The sequence below is a fragment of the Mobula birostris genome, chromosome 27 (assembly GCF_030028105.1).
Source record: "Mobula birostris isolate sMobBir1 chromosome 27, sMobBir1.hap1, whole genome shotgun sequence".
Lineage (NCBI taxonomy): Eukaryota > Metazoa > Chordata > Chondrichthyes > Myliobatiformes > Myliobatidae > Mobula > Mobula birostris.
The window spans coordinates 44,137,776-44,154,763 of record NC_092396.1 but is presented as its reverse complement, the minus strand read 5'-3'; the positions used below and the strand labels follow the sequence as shown (position 1 = coordinate 44,154,763).

The following is a 16,988-nucleotide window of genomic DNA, read 5'->3' as shown; positions in this document are numbered from 1 at the left end:
AACTCTGCACCAGCCAGCAAATCTATCCCCATCCATTACATCTGTTTTCCAAATACTTATTTGTACATACAGACTGTATGTGCATTTGTGACCTGCAGTAAGAAATGATTGTCTAAGGCTTTGGCAGGATACAGATTAAATAGAAAATCAGGCATAATGTTGGCAAATGGAATTTAATCCTGACAAGTGTGAGCCCTGAATTTTGAGATGTGAAATAGGGCCACCTAATTAGAATATAATAATATACAGGATATAAAAGAATATCGGTGAACAGTAGGGCTTAGGATTCATTTGCCATGCTCCTCCAGAAGATTGAAAAGAAGATGAAGGTGGCACAATGCATGCTTACTTGCATAGTTAGGGCACAGAATAAAATTGGAATGTTATGTTGAAAAATTACAAAACACAGAGTGTACTCGGGAGTATTTTGTGCAGTTTGGGTTGTTACACTCGAGGAAGGGTCCAGAAGGCAGGATAGAGTGTAGAGATATACCAGGATGTTGCCCGAATTGGAGAACTTTAGTGATGGAGAGAGATCGGATAAGCTGTGTTAGTTTTCCCTCCTTTCCCAGCAGCAAAGGAGTGATCAAACTTATAAGTAATCTGTTACAGAGCTACCTGTGGACATCACGGTAGCGCAGCAGTCAGTGTGACGCTATTACAGTTCAAGACATTCCTGAGTTCAGAGTTCAATTCTGGTACAGTTTCCACAGTCCAAAGACATAGCAGGTAGATTAATATGTCATTAGTAAATTGTCCCATGATTAGGTTAGGGTTGTGGGGTTGCTGAGGCAGCATGGCTTAAAGGGCTGGAAAGGCCTTGTATAACTAAATAAATAAAATACAGATACTACAGATTGCCAGAATATTTTTTTCCATGGTAGCAGTATAAAAAGCAAGAGGGCATTGGTTAAAGGTGAGAGAAGGAGATTTAAGGGGCTCTTTGGGGGTAGGGGAATTTTTCTAATACAGAAAAAAATGATTGAAATCTGGAACTCATTGCCAGTGATGGTGGTGAACGGAAACAAATACATTCTCCAGACATGTGGACAAACAATTGAATAGGCATGGCACAGAAGAAAGTAAGACCTAATGCAAAAAAATGTGTTTAGTACAGATGGGTCAAATGGCCCTATTCTATACTGTACAGATGAAGTACAGCAGGTGATAAACCACTTAGGATAAATGAAAGGTGTGAAACCATAGAAACTACAGCACAGAAACAGGCCTTTTGGCCCTTCTTGGCTGTGCCGAACCATTTTCTGCCTAGTCCCACTGACCTGCACACGGATCATATCCCTCCATACACCTCCCATCCATGTACCTGTCCAATTTATTCTTAAATGTTAGAATTGTGGTTAGAATTTAGGAACTAACTGAAGGAAACTGCACATCAAAACTGCATCCTATGGAACCCAGGGAGAACTAGTTAGAGGGATTCAAAATTGGCTCAGAGGTAGGAGGCAAAGGATGGGTTGTTTCTCAGATTGGATGCCAGTGACTAGTGGTGTCCTGCGAGGGTCATTGTTGTGACCTTCCTATTCATTATTTATATAGTTTGGATGCAAATGCACAAGGCTTGATCAGTAAATCTGCAGATCATACAAAAATAAGAGGTATCAACAAAGAAGGTTATCATAGATTATAAGGTGATTGTGATCAGTTGGGGAAGAGGCCAATGGATTTCAATTGATATAAAAATGTGAAGTAATGCATTTGTGCAAGTTATTTGTGAGACCACAGTTGGAGTACCGTGTACAGTTTTGGACATCTCTTTACAGGAAATACTGGATAGAGTACACAAAAATTTTAATAGGATATTGGCAGGACTAAAGGGCCTAAGCTATTGGGAGAGGCTGGAAAGGTGGGGTCTTTATTCTTTGGAAAGTAGAAGAACAGGGGTGACCTTATAATGCCTTATAATCATGAAGGGCATAGAGAAGATGGATGGTAGTAGTATTTTCCCCAGGGTAGGAGAAGCCACATCTAAGAAAAATAGATTTAAGGTGGGGGAGGGTGTGAGGATATAGAACAAGCCACCATAAGAAGTGGTTATCATTTAAGCAGCACTTGGGTAGGTACATGAAGGGTAGGGCTGAGAGGGATATGGGCTGAAACTAGCTAGATGGGCCTCTAGGTTAGCATAATGGTTGTATCCCTGCTGTATTGCTCCGTAACTCTGTGAAGGACAAAGCCTCAGAGGAACATGATTTCAATTACAAGCACACTCTCCAGCATGATCAGAAACCTGAAGTACTCTCTCAGGTGAAGATATAAGATCTTGTAAATTACTTAAAGAAACAACAGAGATATTATCCCATGTTATCATCAATAATTATCAATAAAAAATAAGGTCACTGGTCAATATTACTACGAGTATCTGGGAGCTTATTGTCCACAAATTGGATGCTCTGCTTCAAGAAATGGAACAACAAGAGAGAGGAATGTTCAAAGCGATTAAGTAGTTTTCATTTGACCTCAAGGCTGTAAATAGCATTAATGCAAAAGCTGTTTCTACTCACTCTTATGAAACTGTACCTGAGAAAAACCTAATCAAAAACAAATGAGGACCAGTATGCACTTACACAATAAAAAAAACCTCCAGTTTGTTGCAATGGGATTCAAAATAATATCACAATTTCTTTTAGAGCAAGTCCTTAAACCAATTTGCTGAAAAATCATAGCTTTCATTTTTTTGTTTGACTGTCTTTGTATTGGATGCAAGATATATATGAAAGAAACATTTTAAGAGCTCTTTTATGTATATTCTTGAAGATAATTTTTTCTGGTGCAATTTTATTTTTCTGCATATACCCAGCAGGCAATATGGATGAATATTTTATTTATTTATATTTTTTTAAGCGATATAACAGCAGCACAGCCACAGGCACTTCCAGCCCAAAAGGCACATGCTGCCCAATTACACCCACATGATCAATTAATCAAGTAACCCATACCTTTTTTTAAAAATTTGACCCTACTGTTTATTCACATTTCCTCTAATTGTGGATCCCTGCACTAGATTATAAAAGTATACTTCTGGTTATGATGAAAATTAAGCAAAATAAAAATTGAATCATGGAGACAAGTGACTGCAAATGTTGGTATCTGGGGAACACAAAAATGCTGGAGGAACTCAGTGGGATAGGTAGTATCTATGAAGGATAATAAATAAACAATGTTTTGAGTTCTAGACCCTTCATTTGGATTGAATCATTGGAAAACTGAATCATTACCATTATTATAATGGTGAAGATTCAGAAGGTTCTTGGCCCAAAATATTAACTGTTTATTCATTTCCATAGATACTGCCTGACCTGCTGAGTTCCTCCAGCATTTTGTGTGTGTTGCTCTGGATTTCCAGCAACTGCAGAATCTCTTGTATTAACACTATAGCCCCTTCTGCTAAAAACAAATGCTTACCCAACAACATTCTTCCCACTACTTCATCCATCAAAACTTTCTCAAAAAATACCAAGAAGCTAAGAAATGCCTCTGGAACATTACTGAGTCAATGATTGTAAGAATACAGGCATCAATAATGTAGGTTATCCGCCCTGCATCCTGCCCCACCGAACTCGTTTCTGCACCTGCCCCACCGAACTCGTTTCTGCAGCGTTCACCAGCAACTTTGATGTGTGTTGCCTGCATTTATTCCATTTAACATGTTAGTGCCTCTTATTTGCTTGCAATCTTCATTGTATGCTAATGTTACTCCATTCACTGTTTGAAGTAAACTTACAACCTGAAACAGAAAAAGATTACTATCTAACAATTCAAACAATTTCTCTGATAATTGACTTATAATAGCCAAACATGCTTTGGAATAGTTAAACTAAGATTATACTTAAGAATGTTTACAAAATTTTTGTTAATTTTGACATTAGCTTGTAGAAACTATATTATACAACTTGTATTCTGTACCCAAAATGTACAAAGCATATATTTGAAAATGGGACATACATTAATACACAATTAACATTCAAAAATAAAAATCCATTTATTGTACCTTGGATCCAAAATCTATCACTTTAAATCCAAGTCTCAATCTTACATCTGATTCCTAATCATCCAATTATCCACTTCTGCTTCTTTGGAAGTCAGACAGCTTAGGGGAAAATATTAGCATAGCACAGCTCATTCCCATGTTTGAACAGTATTTTATAATTCATAAGAAATATTTCATTGTAGTAAGATCTTAAGGCAAGGCTAAGATTTTAGAAATTCACCCCATCCCATATTCCTTTTCCCTACTAAGAACTAAAACAGCAGCTACTCACATCAGTATACCTCAAGATTTTCTGCACAGTTCTTTGTTAATTTATGTTGGTGCAGCCAACATATCCGCACTGCTATTGATTTCTCTGGAAATTCAAAAATATGCTTTACAGCAGATATTCAAAGTTATAGCTCTGAATATAATTCTCTTCCACTAATAGAATACAACACATTAAACCAGTACAACTCCCTATCTGATATAGAACCTCAACCTCAAATATGGCAGATGTTAATACATCATTTCATTTATAATATGCGTGGTATTTTTCCAAATGCACCCAGTTCTTGTGTAACTTCCAGAGTAGCTGAGAACTGAGCAACGTAAAGAACAGGTCCTTTTTACCACTGTGGTGCCAAACTCTAATGCCTTTGGAACTTCAGTGCAAATGATTCTACTTAACAAGTGAGCAACGGACAAACAGACATCTTCACTTAGGAACAATAAAATAAAACAGGATCTGAAAAACAATGTGTGTTCCGGCGCTAGACGTCTAAAACAAAGCTCAAAATTCTATAAATGCTTCAAGTATGAAAGTGTCCTGCTACCTGAAAAATGGTGCCTCCCTCCGGCACTACGTTTTCTAATATCTCATGGTCAGGAATCATCCGTGGAATGAATTGACATTTCAGATCATAGACCACTTGCCTAACCTAACAAATAGAATCTGCTGGCTATTTGATCTTGAGGCCTGACATTGAACTCCACAGAAAATACAAGAACACTCTAGCGAAAAAAAGCGTTCCTTTTTTAAAAAAAAACTAACTGTACAGACAGGGAAACATTTCCAGTTACCCCTGCTCATGATTTTCTCCTATGCCACCTTTAAGAATCTCAGATGAAGCTATTTCACATCAGCTCTCAGAATCCCTTAAGCTCACGAATGACAATCTCAATCAGAAATAAAATTTGTGAGGAACACTGGAATGGGATAATAATTCACAATAGCTGTATGCAACAAGTTCTTGAAAACAGTTATTTGAAAGTATAGTTTCTGCCAGCCTTAGAACCTGGTTGGGCTCTGAATTCTTGACCCAAGATTAGCTGGGACTCAGAATCTGGCAACATGTGGCCCCAAAACATGGCAATGCCCTTCAAAATTTGGACTGTATTCCTTGGAGTTTAGAAGAATGAGGGGAGTTCTCCTAGAAACATTTCGAATGTTGAAAGGCATGGACAGAGTAGATGTGGCAAAGTTGTTTCCCATGATGGGGGAGTCTAATATGAGAGGGCATGACTTCAGGATTGAAGGGCGCCCATTCAGAACAGAAATGCGAAGAAATTTTTTTAATCAGAGGGTGGTGAATCTATAGAATTTGTTGCCACGGGCAGCACTTGAGGCCAAGTCATTGGGTGTATTTAAGGCAGAGATTGATAGGTATCTGAATAGCCAGGGCATCAAAGGTTATGGTGAGAAGGCGGGGGAGTGGGACTAAATAGGAGAATGGATCAGCTCATGATAAAATGGCGGAGCAGACTCGATGGGATGAATGGCCTACTTCTGCTCCTTTGTCTTATGGTCTAAAATTAAGAGGGTAATCTGGTTAATAATATCATGGGTTACTTCCTTTACGGAGTTATGGCAACCCTAGGGATTCTTGTCCCTGCACGCCCAACACCCACTCCCCAGATATTCCATTCCTTTTAGATTTTCACTCATCCCAAGTGACTCTTGCATTTGATACTAAACAAACTTTTAATAGTGCCTTTTGATTTTGGCTCCACTATTTTATTCAGAAGGAGCTATTAAGGACAGAATCTTAACCATGGCAATGTTTGGTTAAACCAATCATGTCTGGGTCCAGATTTTGACCGTTATTCTGTTCTTGTACTTGCATCCTTCAGGAAACTATGTATAACATTTTGATGATTCCACCCTGCAGTGAATAAAAAAGATAATCATGTTGTGTATTATTACACTCAATGAATTACCATGTTTCTCTTTCCTTCTGTACTCCACCAATGCAGCAAATTAGGTCTTAATAGATGTTCTAAAACCAGGAAACAATATTTACTATTCAAAACAGAACAAATTTCTCCAAAATAAAAACATTGGACAGCTGAAATGAAAATGATTTTAAAAAATTAGATTTTTAATAAAATTGAGGACGTGGTTCCAGGAGGAAAAGTGAAAAACTTTAGTGACTGGTAAGATGTACTTACTGGAAGGAGGGTTCAATATAAACATCTTGATCTAACTTGGGAAATCTTCTGCTGAAATATAATAAGACAATTGATATTAGGATTGACAGTAGCATTCAATTCCTTAGTCTTTTGAGTATGCTACCGACATCATCAGTCACAATATCACAAAAAAAAGCCATAGCATCTCTCGCAAGGAAAGATTAATTTGTCTACTGCTTGGGAAGGAAGTAGTCCGAGTATGTTTTCCCTAATGGCAGGTTGAAGAGCAAAGGGGGAGCAGCAGTGACAGCTTAAAAAGTGGGGTCCAGGTAAGAGATTAATTTTCCTCCTACTGGCAATAAAAGGAGAGCAACATCTTGTGGGAGTAACCATTTTAAGAGGGACTGTGAGGTCAAAATTCTGCTATTGGGATTAAATGGCAGCTTTGGTGAATGTTTGACTTCAGTAATGGTGAGAAGCAGCATTAACATGTTTTCTCTTCTAGTCCAATAGTTACCAGAGTAGTAGTAATGGCATATAGTCACGTGGAATGTTCTTTCAACAGACAATAGGTGCAGGAGTAGGCCATTCAGCCCTTCGAGCCAGCACCACCATTCACTATGATCATGGCTGATCATTCACAATCAGTATCCAGTTCCTTCCTTATCCCCATAACCTTTGATTCTGCTATCTTTAAGAGCTCTATCCACCTCTTTCTTGAAAGCATCCAGAGACTTGGCCTCCACTGCCTTCTGGGGCAGAGCATTCCACATATCCACCACTCTCTGGGTGAAAAAGTTTTTCCTCAACTCCATTCTAAATGGCCTACCCCTTATTCTTAAACTGTGGTCTCTGGTTCTGGACTCACCCATCAGCAGGAACATGTTTCCTGCCTCCAGCGTGTCCAATCCCTTAGTAATCTTATATGTTTCAATCAGATCCCCTTTCATCCTTCTAAATTCCTGTGTATACAAGCCCAGTCGCTCCAGTCTTTCAACATATGACAGTCCCGCCATCCCAGGAATTAACCTTGTGAACCTATGCTACACTCCCTCAATAGCAAGAATGTCCTTCCTCAAATTTGGAGACCAAAACTGCACACAATACTCCAGGTGTGGTCTCACCAGGGCCTTGTACAGCTGCAGAAGGACCTCTTTGCTCTTATACTCAATTCCCCTTGTTATGAAGGCCAGCATGCCATTAGCTTTCTTCACTGCCTGCTGTACCTACATGCTTGCTTTCAGTGACGGATGTACAACAACACCTAGATCTTGTTGTACTTCCCCTTTTCCTAACTTGACTCCATTTAGATAATAATCTGCCTTCCTGTTTCTATGAAATGTGGGCAAAATCAAGTGCCTCTGCTGACCATGCCTGCACAGCAGCACCTCTACTCAGGGCGGGTGGATTGGCTGGAGCAGCAATTGTATCAACTGAGTAGTATACAAGCTGTACAAAGTGTTATGGTTGGGAGCTTCAAGAATGTGATCACAAAAAGGTTCAGTAGATGGGTGACTGTGAGGAGGTAAAAGAAGATCACGCTGGAGCCCCCTGTGGCTATTCCCCTCTCTAATAATATACAGTTTTGGATATTGTAAGTGGAGAATGGCCTCTCAGGGAAAAGCAACCGCAGCAGCCACACCAGACTGGTTCTGTTGTACATCTGGGAGGGATGAAGTGCATCGCACTCTGCACTGACAGGGGTCTTCTAAAGTCAGGGACACAGATGGCTGTTCCTGTGTCTGTGATCAAAATTCCAGGACAATGTTTTGCCTCCCTGGTGCTGAGATCAAGGACATTTTGGCCCACTATTCTGAAAGGAGAGGGTGAGCAACTAGAAGTCACAGTTTCTATTGGTACTAACAACACGGGCTGGAAGGATGAGATCTTGCAAAGGGAATTTAGGAAGTAAAGTTACAAAGCAGGATCTCTAGGTTTGTACCCCCTATACAATGTGCTAGTGAGACAAGGTATAGAAGATAGTACTTATTGAATGCATGGCAAAAGAGCTGTTTATAGGATGAGAGGCTTCAGATTCCTTCAGGTTCTCTTGCAGATTTTAGTATATTAGTTACAAAAACAGGGTGGACACTTGAATTGTGTTCAATGAAGGTGAACCGATACAAGCATATAAGATTATGAGAGGCATAGATTGGACAGATAGAGTCATTATTCCAAGGTGGAAGTGTCAAACAGTAGAAGACTAAGGTTAAGATGGAAAGAAAAAAGCTTAAAGGTGAAAGGCAACTTTCCTCTTTTTTTTTTAAAAACAGAGTGGTGGCTGCCTAGAAAATATGTACTACAATAGGAGCTATAGAAGAAGATATAGCAATGCTTAAGATACATTTAAACAGACACATGATTGGCAGGGATATGGACTACGTGCAGGTAGGCAGGATTGGTTAAACTGACATCATGGGTGGCAAAGACATGGTGTGCTCTCAGGCTTGCTCCTGTGGTGTACTGTTCTACAGAGAATAGTACAACTCTATGTTCTCCATTCAACATGGTAGGCTTCCAGATGTGCTATATAGAATTGATTACGCAAGACCATAAGTTATAGGAGCAGAATCAGGCCATTCAGCCTATCAAGTTTGCTCTGCCGTTCCATTATGGCTGATATATTATCCCTCTCAACCCCATTCTCTTGACTTCTTTCCTGTCTTTGATGCCCTGACCAACACCCTCCACTTTAAATATACTCAATGACTTGACCTCCACAGAAATCCACGGCAATGAATTCCATAGATTCACCATCCTCTGGTTAAAGAAATTCCTCTTCATCTCTGTTTTAAATGGACATCCCTCTGTTTTGAAGCTTTGCCCTTGGGTCCTAGACTCACCCACTATAGGGAACATTGTCTCCACATCCACTCTATCTAGGCCTTTCAATATTAAAAAGGTTTCAATGAAATCCTCCTTCATTCTTCTCAACTCCAGTGATTACAGGCCCAGAGCCTTTTAACCTTTAGGTAATTTTGTACAAGGATTCCCTAGGACTGAGGAGGGGAAAAATGATCAGCCATGGTCAAATGGCGGAGCAGACTCAATGGGCCAAATGGCCTAATTCTGCTCCCATGTCTTATGGTCTTATAATCCCTTTGTAACTCTGATTTTTGAATTTTCTCCCCATTTAGAAAACAGTCTATGCCTTTATTCCTGCCACCAAAGTGCTGGATCATACACTACCCTACATTATATTCCACCTATTTCTTTTCCCATTCTCCCAATCTGTCTAAGTCCTTCTGCAGACACCCTGTTTCTTTAGCACTTCCTGCTCCTCCATCTATCTTTGTACTGTCTTCAAACTTGGCCCAAACCATCAATTCTGTCATCCAAATCATTAACATATAACATGAAAAGAAGCGGTACCAACCCCCGTGGAACACCACCTGTCACTGACAGCCAACCAGAAAAGGCAACTATTATTCCTACACTTTGCTTCTTGTCAGTCAGCCAACATTCTATCCATGCTAGTATCTTTTCTGTAATACCATGAGGTTTTATCTTGTTAAGCAGTATCATGTGTGACACCTTGTCAAAGGCCTTCTGAAAATTCAATATCCACTGACTTTACTTTGTCTATCCTACCTGTTATTTTCTCAAATAATTACAACAGGTTTGTCAGGCAAGACTTCCATTTAAGGAAACCATGCTGACTTTGGCCTATTTATCACATATCTCCAAGTACCCCACAACCTCATTCTTAACAATGGACTCCAACATTTTTCCAACCACCGAAGTCAGGCTAACTGGCCTATATTTTCCTTTCTTCTGTCTCCCTCCCTTCCAGAAGAGTGGAGTGACATTTGCAATTTTCCAGTCCTCCAGTGATTCTTGAAGGATCATTACTAATGCTTCCACAATCTCCTCAGCACCTCTTTCAGAACCCTGTGGTGTAGACTATCTGGTCCAGGTGACTTATCCACCTTCAGACCTTCTAGCTTCCCAAGCACCTTTTCCTTATTAATAGCAACTACACTCATTTCTGCCCCGACGCTCTCGAATTTCGGGCATATTGTTAGTACCTTCCACAGTGAAGACTAACATAAACTACTTAAATTTGTCTGCCTATTGCTATCTTACCGATGCATTTTTCAGGAGTCCAGCATCCACTTTCAACTCTCTTTTACTCTTTATATCTGAAAAAACTTTTAACACAGATTTTTATGTTATTGGCTAGCTTACCTTCATACTTCACCTTTTCTCTCCTGATGGCTTTTTTAATTGTCTTTTTTGGTTTTTAAAAGCTTCTCAATCCTCTCAGTTCCCACAAATTTTAGCTATGTTATATGCTCTCACTTTTGCTTTTATGCTGTCTTTGATTTCCCTTGTCAACCACAGTTGCTTCATCTTTGGAATGTATCTATTCTGCATTTTCCAAATTGCTCCTAGAAACTCCAGCCATTGCTGTCTTCTGTCATCTCTGCTACTGTCCCCTTCCAATCAACTTTGCCAGCTCCTCTCTCACGACTCTGTAATTCCATTTATTCTATTATAATACTGATACATCTGATTTATCTTCTCCCACTCAAACTGCAGATCCAATTCTATCACATTTGGATCACTGCATCCCATTCCTTTACTTTAAATTCCTTAATCAAATCTGGTTCATTACACAACACCCAATCCAAAATTGCTTTCTCCTAGTGAGCTCAACCACAAGCTGCCACTGCTACTGTGTGGTAACCGGAATCTCTGGAGCAGAAGGCTCCGAATCCTCGGCTTTGCTTGTTTCAGCGGCCGGGGCGAGGTCGAAGGCGCTCGGCAGAGGATGGCGCTCGGGGGCTGGTTGGAGGCTCGAAGTTTTCAGACGGATGGACTCAGTGTCGGCTGCTTCCAAGGCATTGGCAAGTTGACAGTGCCTGGAGGTTTATGACAGGGAGTTTCTCCCTTTTGCCGCCTGCTATCGGTGACTTGGGAGTCGATCGACTCGGGGACCTTTGAGACTTTTTTTATTACCGTGCCCATGGTTTGTTCTTCATCAAATTATGGCATTGTTTTGCACTGCTGTAACTATATGTTATAATTATGTGATTCTGTCAGCGTTAGTCTTTGGTCTTAATAAGTGGGGCACCAGCATTCTGGCAGCCAGGTTTTCCTCTGCAACACGGGTGTGTTTAAACTAAGTAGTGGGGGGGAAGGGGACGAACTGGAAACATAAGGATGGAGATAAAGGGAAAGTGAGAATAAGTTAAGAATCAACAGAGCAGAAAGCTCAATAAAGGATCGTACAGTATGGTCAAGTGAAATAGGAATTGATATGGGAGGTGAGGGGAGTAATGAATTAAAAGTATTATATATGAATGCACAGAGTATAAGAAATAAAGTGGATGAGCTTGAGGCACCGTTGGAAATTGGTAAGTATGATGTTGTGGGAATAACAGAGACATGGCTTCAAGTGGACAGGGCCTGGGAAATGAATATTCAAGGCTATACATCCTATCGAAAGGACAGACTGATGGGCAGAGGGGGTGGGGTGGCTCTGTTGGTGAGGAATGATATTCAGTCCCTTGCAAGGGGGGGACATAGAATCAGGAGACGTGGAGTCAGTATGGATAGAACTGAGAAATTCTAAGGGTAGAAAGACCCTGATGGGAGTTATCTACAGGCCCCCAAACAGTAGTCTGGATGTAGGGTGTAAGTTGAATCAAGAGTTAAAATTGGCATGTTGCAAAGGTAATGCTACAGTTGTTATGGGGGACTTCAACATGCAGGTAGACTGGAGGAATCAGTTTGGTACTGGACCCCAAGAAAGGGAGTTTGAGGAGTCCCTCCGAGATGGATTCTTAGAACAGCTTGTACTGGAGCCTACCAGAGAGAATGCAATTCTAGATTTAGTGTTGTGCAATGAACCGGATTTGATCAGGGACCTCAAGGTAAAGGAGCCATTAGGAGGTAGTGACCATAATATGATAAGTTTTAATCTACAATTTGAGAGGGAAAAGGGAAACTCAGAAGTGTCAGTATTACAGTTGAACAAAGGGAACTATGGTGCTATGAGGGAGGAGCTGGCCAAAGTTCAATGGAACAATACCCCAGCAGGGATGACAGTTGAACAGCAATGGCAAGTGTTTCTGGGAATAATGTGGAAGGAGCAGGATCAGTTCGTTCCAAAGAGGAAGAAAGATCTTAAGGGCAGCCCGTGGTTGACAAGGAAAGTAATGGACAGTATAAAAATCAAAGAGAAGAAGTATAACATAGCAAAGACGAGTGGGAAGCCGGAGGATTGGGAAACTTTTAAAGAGCAACAGAAGGTAACTAAGAAGGCAATACGTGGAGAAAAAATGAGGTACGAAGGTAAACTAGCCAAGATTATAAAGGAGGATAGTAAAAGCTTCTTTAGGTATGTGAAAACGTAAAAAATAGTTAAGACCAAAATTGGGCCCTTGAAGACAGAAGCGGGTGAATTTATTATGGGGAACAAGGAAATGGCAGACGAATTGAACGGGTACTTTGGATCTGTCTTCACTAGGGAAGACACAAACAATCTCCCAGATGTAATAGTGGCCAAAGGTAATGGATGAATTGAAGGAAATTTATATTAGGCAGGATATGGCGTTGGATGGGCTGTTGGGTCTGAAGGCTGATAAGTCCCCGGGACCTGATGGTCTGCATCCCAGGGTACTTAAGGAGGTGGGTTTAGAAATCGTGGACACATTGGTAATCATTTTCCAATGTTCTATAGATTCAGGATCAGTTCCTGTGGATTGGAGGGTGGCTAATGTTGTCCCTCTCTTCAAGAAGGGAGGAACAGAGAAAACAGGGAATTATACACCAGTTAGCCTGACATCGGTGGTGGGAAAGATGCTGGAGTCAATTATAAAAGATGAAATTACGACACATCTAGATAGTAGTAACAGGATTGGTCCGAGTCAGCATGGATTTATGAAGGGGAAATCGTGCTTGACTAATCTTCTGGAATTTTTTGAGGATGTAACTATGAAAATGGACAAGGGAGAGCCAGTGGATGTAGTGTACCTGGACTTTCAGAAAGCCTTTGATAAAGTCCCACATAGGAGATGAGTGGGCAAAATTAGGGCACATGGTATTGGGGGCAGAGTACTGACATGGATTGAAAATTGGCTGGCTGACAGAAGACAAAGAGTAGCGATTAACGGGTCCCTTTCAGAATGGCAGGCGGTGACCAGTGGGGTACCGCAGGTTCAGTGCTGGGACCGCAGCTGTTTACAATATATATTAATGATTTAGATGAGGGAATTAGAAGTAACATTAGCAAATTTGCTGATGACACAAAGCTGGGAGGCAGTGTGCAATGTGAAGAGGATGTTATGAGAATGCAGGGTGACTTGGACAAGCTGGGTGAGTGGGCAGATGCATGGCAGATGCAGTTTAATGTGGATAAATGTGAGGTTATCCACTTTGGTGGTAAGAACGGGAAGGCAGATTATTACCTAAATGGAGTCAAGTTAGGAAAAGGGGAAGTACAACGAGATCTAGGTGTTCTTGTACATCAGTCACTGAAAGCAAGCATGCAAGTACAGCAAGCAGTGAAAAAAGCTAATGGCATGCTGGCCTTCATAACAAGGGGAATTGAATATAAGAGCAAAGAGGTCCTTCTACAGCTGTACAGGGCCCTGGTGAGACCACACCTGGAGTACTGTGTGCAGTTTTGGTCTCCAAATTTGAGGAAGGACATTCTTGCTACTGAGGGAGTGCAGCGTAGGTTCACAAGGTTAATTCCCGAGATGGTGGGACTGTCATATGTCGAAAGATTGGAGCAACTGGGCTTGTATACTCTGGAATTTAGAAGGCTGAGAAGGGATCTTATTGAAACATGTAAGATTATTAAGGGATTGGACACGCTGCAGGCAGGAAGCATGTTCCCGTTGATGGGTGAGTCCAGAATCAGAGGCCACAGTTTTAAGAATTAGGGGTAGGCCATTTAGAACGAAGTTGAGGAAAAACTTTTTCACCTAGAGAGTGGTGGATATATGGAATGCTCTGCCCCAGAAGGCTGTGGAGGCCAAGTCTCTGGATGCTTTCAAAAAAGAGATGGATAGAGCTCTTAAAGATAGTGGAATCAAAGGTTATGGGGATAAGGCAGGAACTGGATACTGGTAGTGGATGATCAGCCATGATCACAGTGAATGGCGGCGCTGGCTCGAAGGGCCGAATGGCCTACTCCTACACCTATTGTCTATTGGTTTGTCCTGTTTTCTGTGATATCACCCCGGAGAAACATTGTATCATTTTTTAATGCATTTATGCATTTCTAAATGATAATAAAAGAGGACTGAGTGTTCTCATAATCTAAGTCATCTCGTAGACATTCTACAAATTCTCTCTTGGGATCCAGCACCTACCTGATTTTCCAAATCTACCTGCATATTGAAATTCCCCATGACTATTATAACATTGCCCTTTTGGCATGCCTTTTCTGTTTCCCATTGTAATTTATATCCCACTTCCTGGCTACTGCTTGAAAGCCTACATACAATACCCATCAGGACATTTTACCCATGCAGTTTCTTGACTCTACCCAGAAGGATTCTATATCCTCCTATACTATGAAATCAAATTCTTAGAAATTTTCAAATAATTTGATTTCATTTTTTACCAACAGAGCCACCCACCCTGTCTTTTTCAATACAATGGATCTTAAGCTCCCAACTATAATCTTCTTTCAGCCACAACACAGTGATGCCCACAACATCATACCTGCCAACATCTAACTGTGCAACAAGATCATCCACTACCTTATTCCATATACTACATGAATTCAAATATAACACCTTCAGCCCTGTATTCATCACACTTTTCAATTTTGTTCGCATGTTAAACTTCAATTCACGCCACTGACTGCCTATCCTTCCTCAGTCTCACTACACTGCATTTACATGTGCACCGAATGCCACAAGCCAGATCCTCAGCCCTATCATTCTGGTTCCTATCCCCCTGCCAAAAAATTCGCCTAAATCCTCTGCAGCATTTAAACAATCTTGAAGTTACCCAATATGAGGAGCTTCAGATATTTGTAGACAACTGTATCAGATCACATTAGTTGACAGTAGACTCTCATGTACACCTTCACCTTACATGATTTCATTGTACATTTTGTCTGCCAGTCACTTCATTACGACTCTTCTCAATAGGCAATTGAACACATTTCAAATAGCTTGTTAAATTCTCCAAAATCTGCCAATCATACAGGCTGAGCCAATGTCAGCAGCTCCAGAATGAAAGAAGAAGATGAAAATGGGGGACTTTTTGACTATGCTAATAGTGAAACAACCACCTCTCACTCAATGTCAGCAAAAACCAATTATTGACTACAGGAGAAAGAAGACAATCCTTCATGAGCCAATCCTCATTAGGGAATTGGTGGTGGAGAGGGTAACTTTAAATTCCTTTGTTTCATCTTATCAGAGGATCAGCACGTAAGTGCCATTACAAAGAAGGCATCACAGTGCCTCTACTTTCTTAGAAGTTTTGTAGATGGGGCATGTCATCTAAAACTTTGACAAACTTCTATAAATGCACTGCGAAGAGTACCCTACTGGTTACATCACAGCCTAGTCTGGAAGCACCAATATCCAGGAACGAAAGTGTCTGCAGAAAGTGGCAGATACAGCCCAGTCCATCACAGGAATAGCCCTCTCCAGCACTGAGCGCATTTACTTAGAGCACTGACACAGGAAAGCAGCAGCCATCATCAAGGAACCCTAACATCCAGGCCAAGCTCTTCTTTCACTACTATCATTGAACAGAAGGTACAGGAGCTTTTGGACCCACACCAGGAACAATTATTACCCTACAATCGTCAGACTCCCGAACTTCACTCATGACAACTCCATACTCACGTTCTCAGTATTATTTATATTTTATTTGCAACATTTGTCTTCTTTTGCACATTGTTGTTTGTCAGTCTTTAAGTGTAATTTTTCATAAATTCTATAGTTATTTCTTTATTTCTGTAAATACCTACAATAAAATGAAGCTCAAGGAAACATATGCCAACATAAATTCTGGCCATCTTCCCCTCAAATTCAATAACCTTACAATTACCAAAATCCTAACTATCGACATCAAGGAAATAAGCAGAGACTTGAAACTTGACTTGATCAGCTACATAATTAATCTGGTTGCAAGAATATGTCAGAGTCTGCAGCAAAGGATGTTCTCCAAAACCTTTTCACTTTATATAATGGCACAAGTCAGGAGTCTGATAGACTTTACACTAATTGCCAGGATGAGTACTTGTGCACACATGGAAAAGAGACATAATTTAGGCCAAAGCAATTCACGAGTCTGACACACCAATTCACACCAAGAGCATTTTGTGCCTTTAGCACCAATGCTGTATTTATGAAGTGTGTATCTATCTGCAAGATAGATGGATGCAACTCTCCTAATCCTCTGGCAAATAAATGTCATAGAATAAAAGGTGAACAGTTCCTTTTTTTTGCTCTGTACCTCTAGTTCTGCTCATACAGAATTCCTCAGAAATCTTGGTTAACTAGAAACAGTTATATTTTTTAAGTTGCACACATTACAACAACCATCAAATCATCAGCACTTATATGTTTAACATGAACAGTCTAATCATGCTTACAGTGGCATAGGA

General features: G+C 40.5%; 1 protein-coding gene across 1 annotated transcript in view; it reads right to left on the bottom strand.

Moving 5' to 3' along the window:
- Positions 1-16,988, bottom strand: part of tmem269 (transmembrane protein 269) — a 107,533-nt gene that overhangs the window by 77,299 nt on the left and 13,246 nt on the right. The window contains exon 2 of the mRNA XM_072245044.1: positions 6,440-6,490. Coding sequence (XP_072101145.1) covers positions 6,440-6,464 — 25 coding nt within the window. The 5' untranslated portion in view covers positions 6,465-6,490. The remainder of the gene's footprint in view (positions 1-6,439; positions 6,491-16,988) is intronic.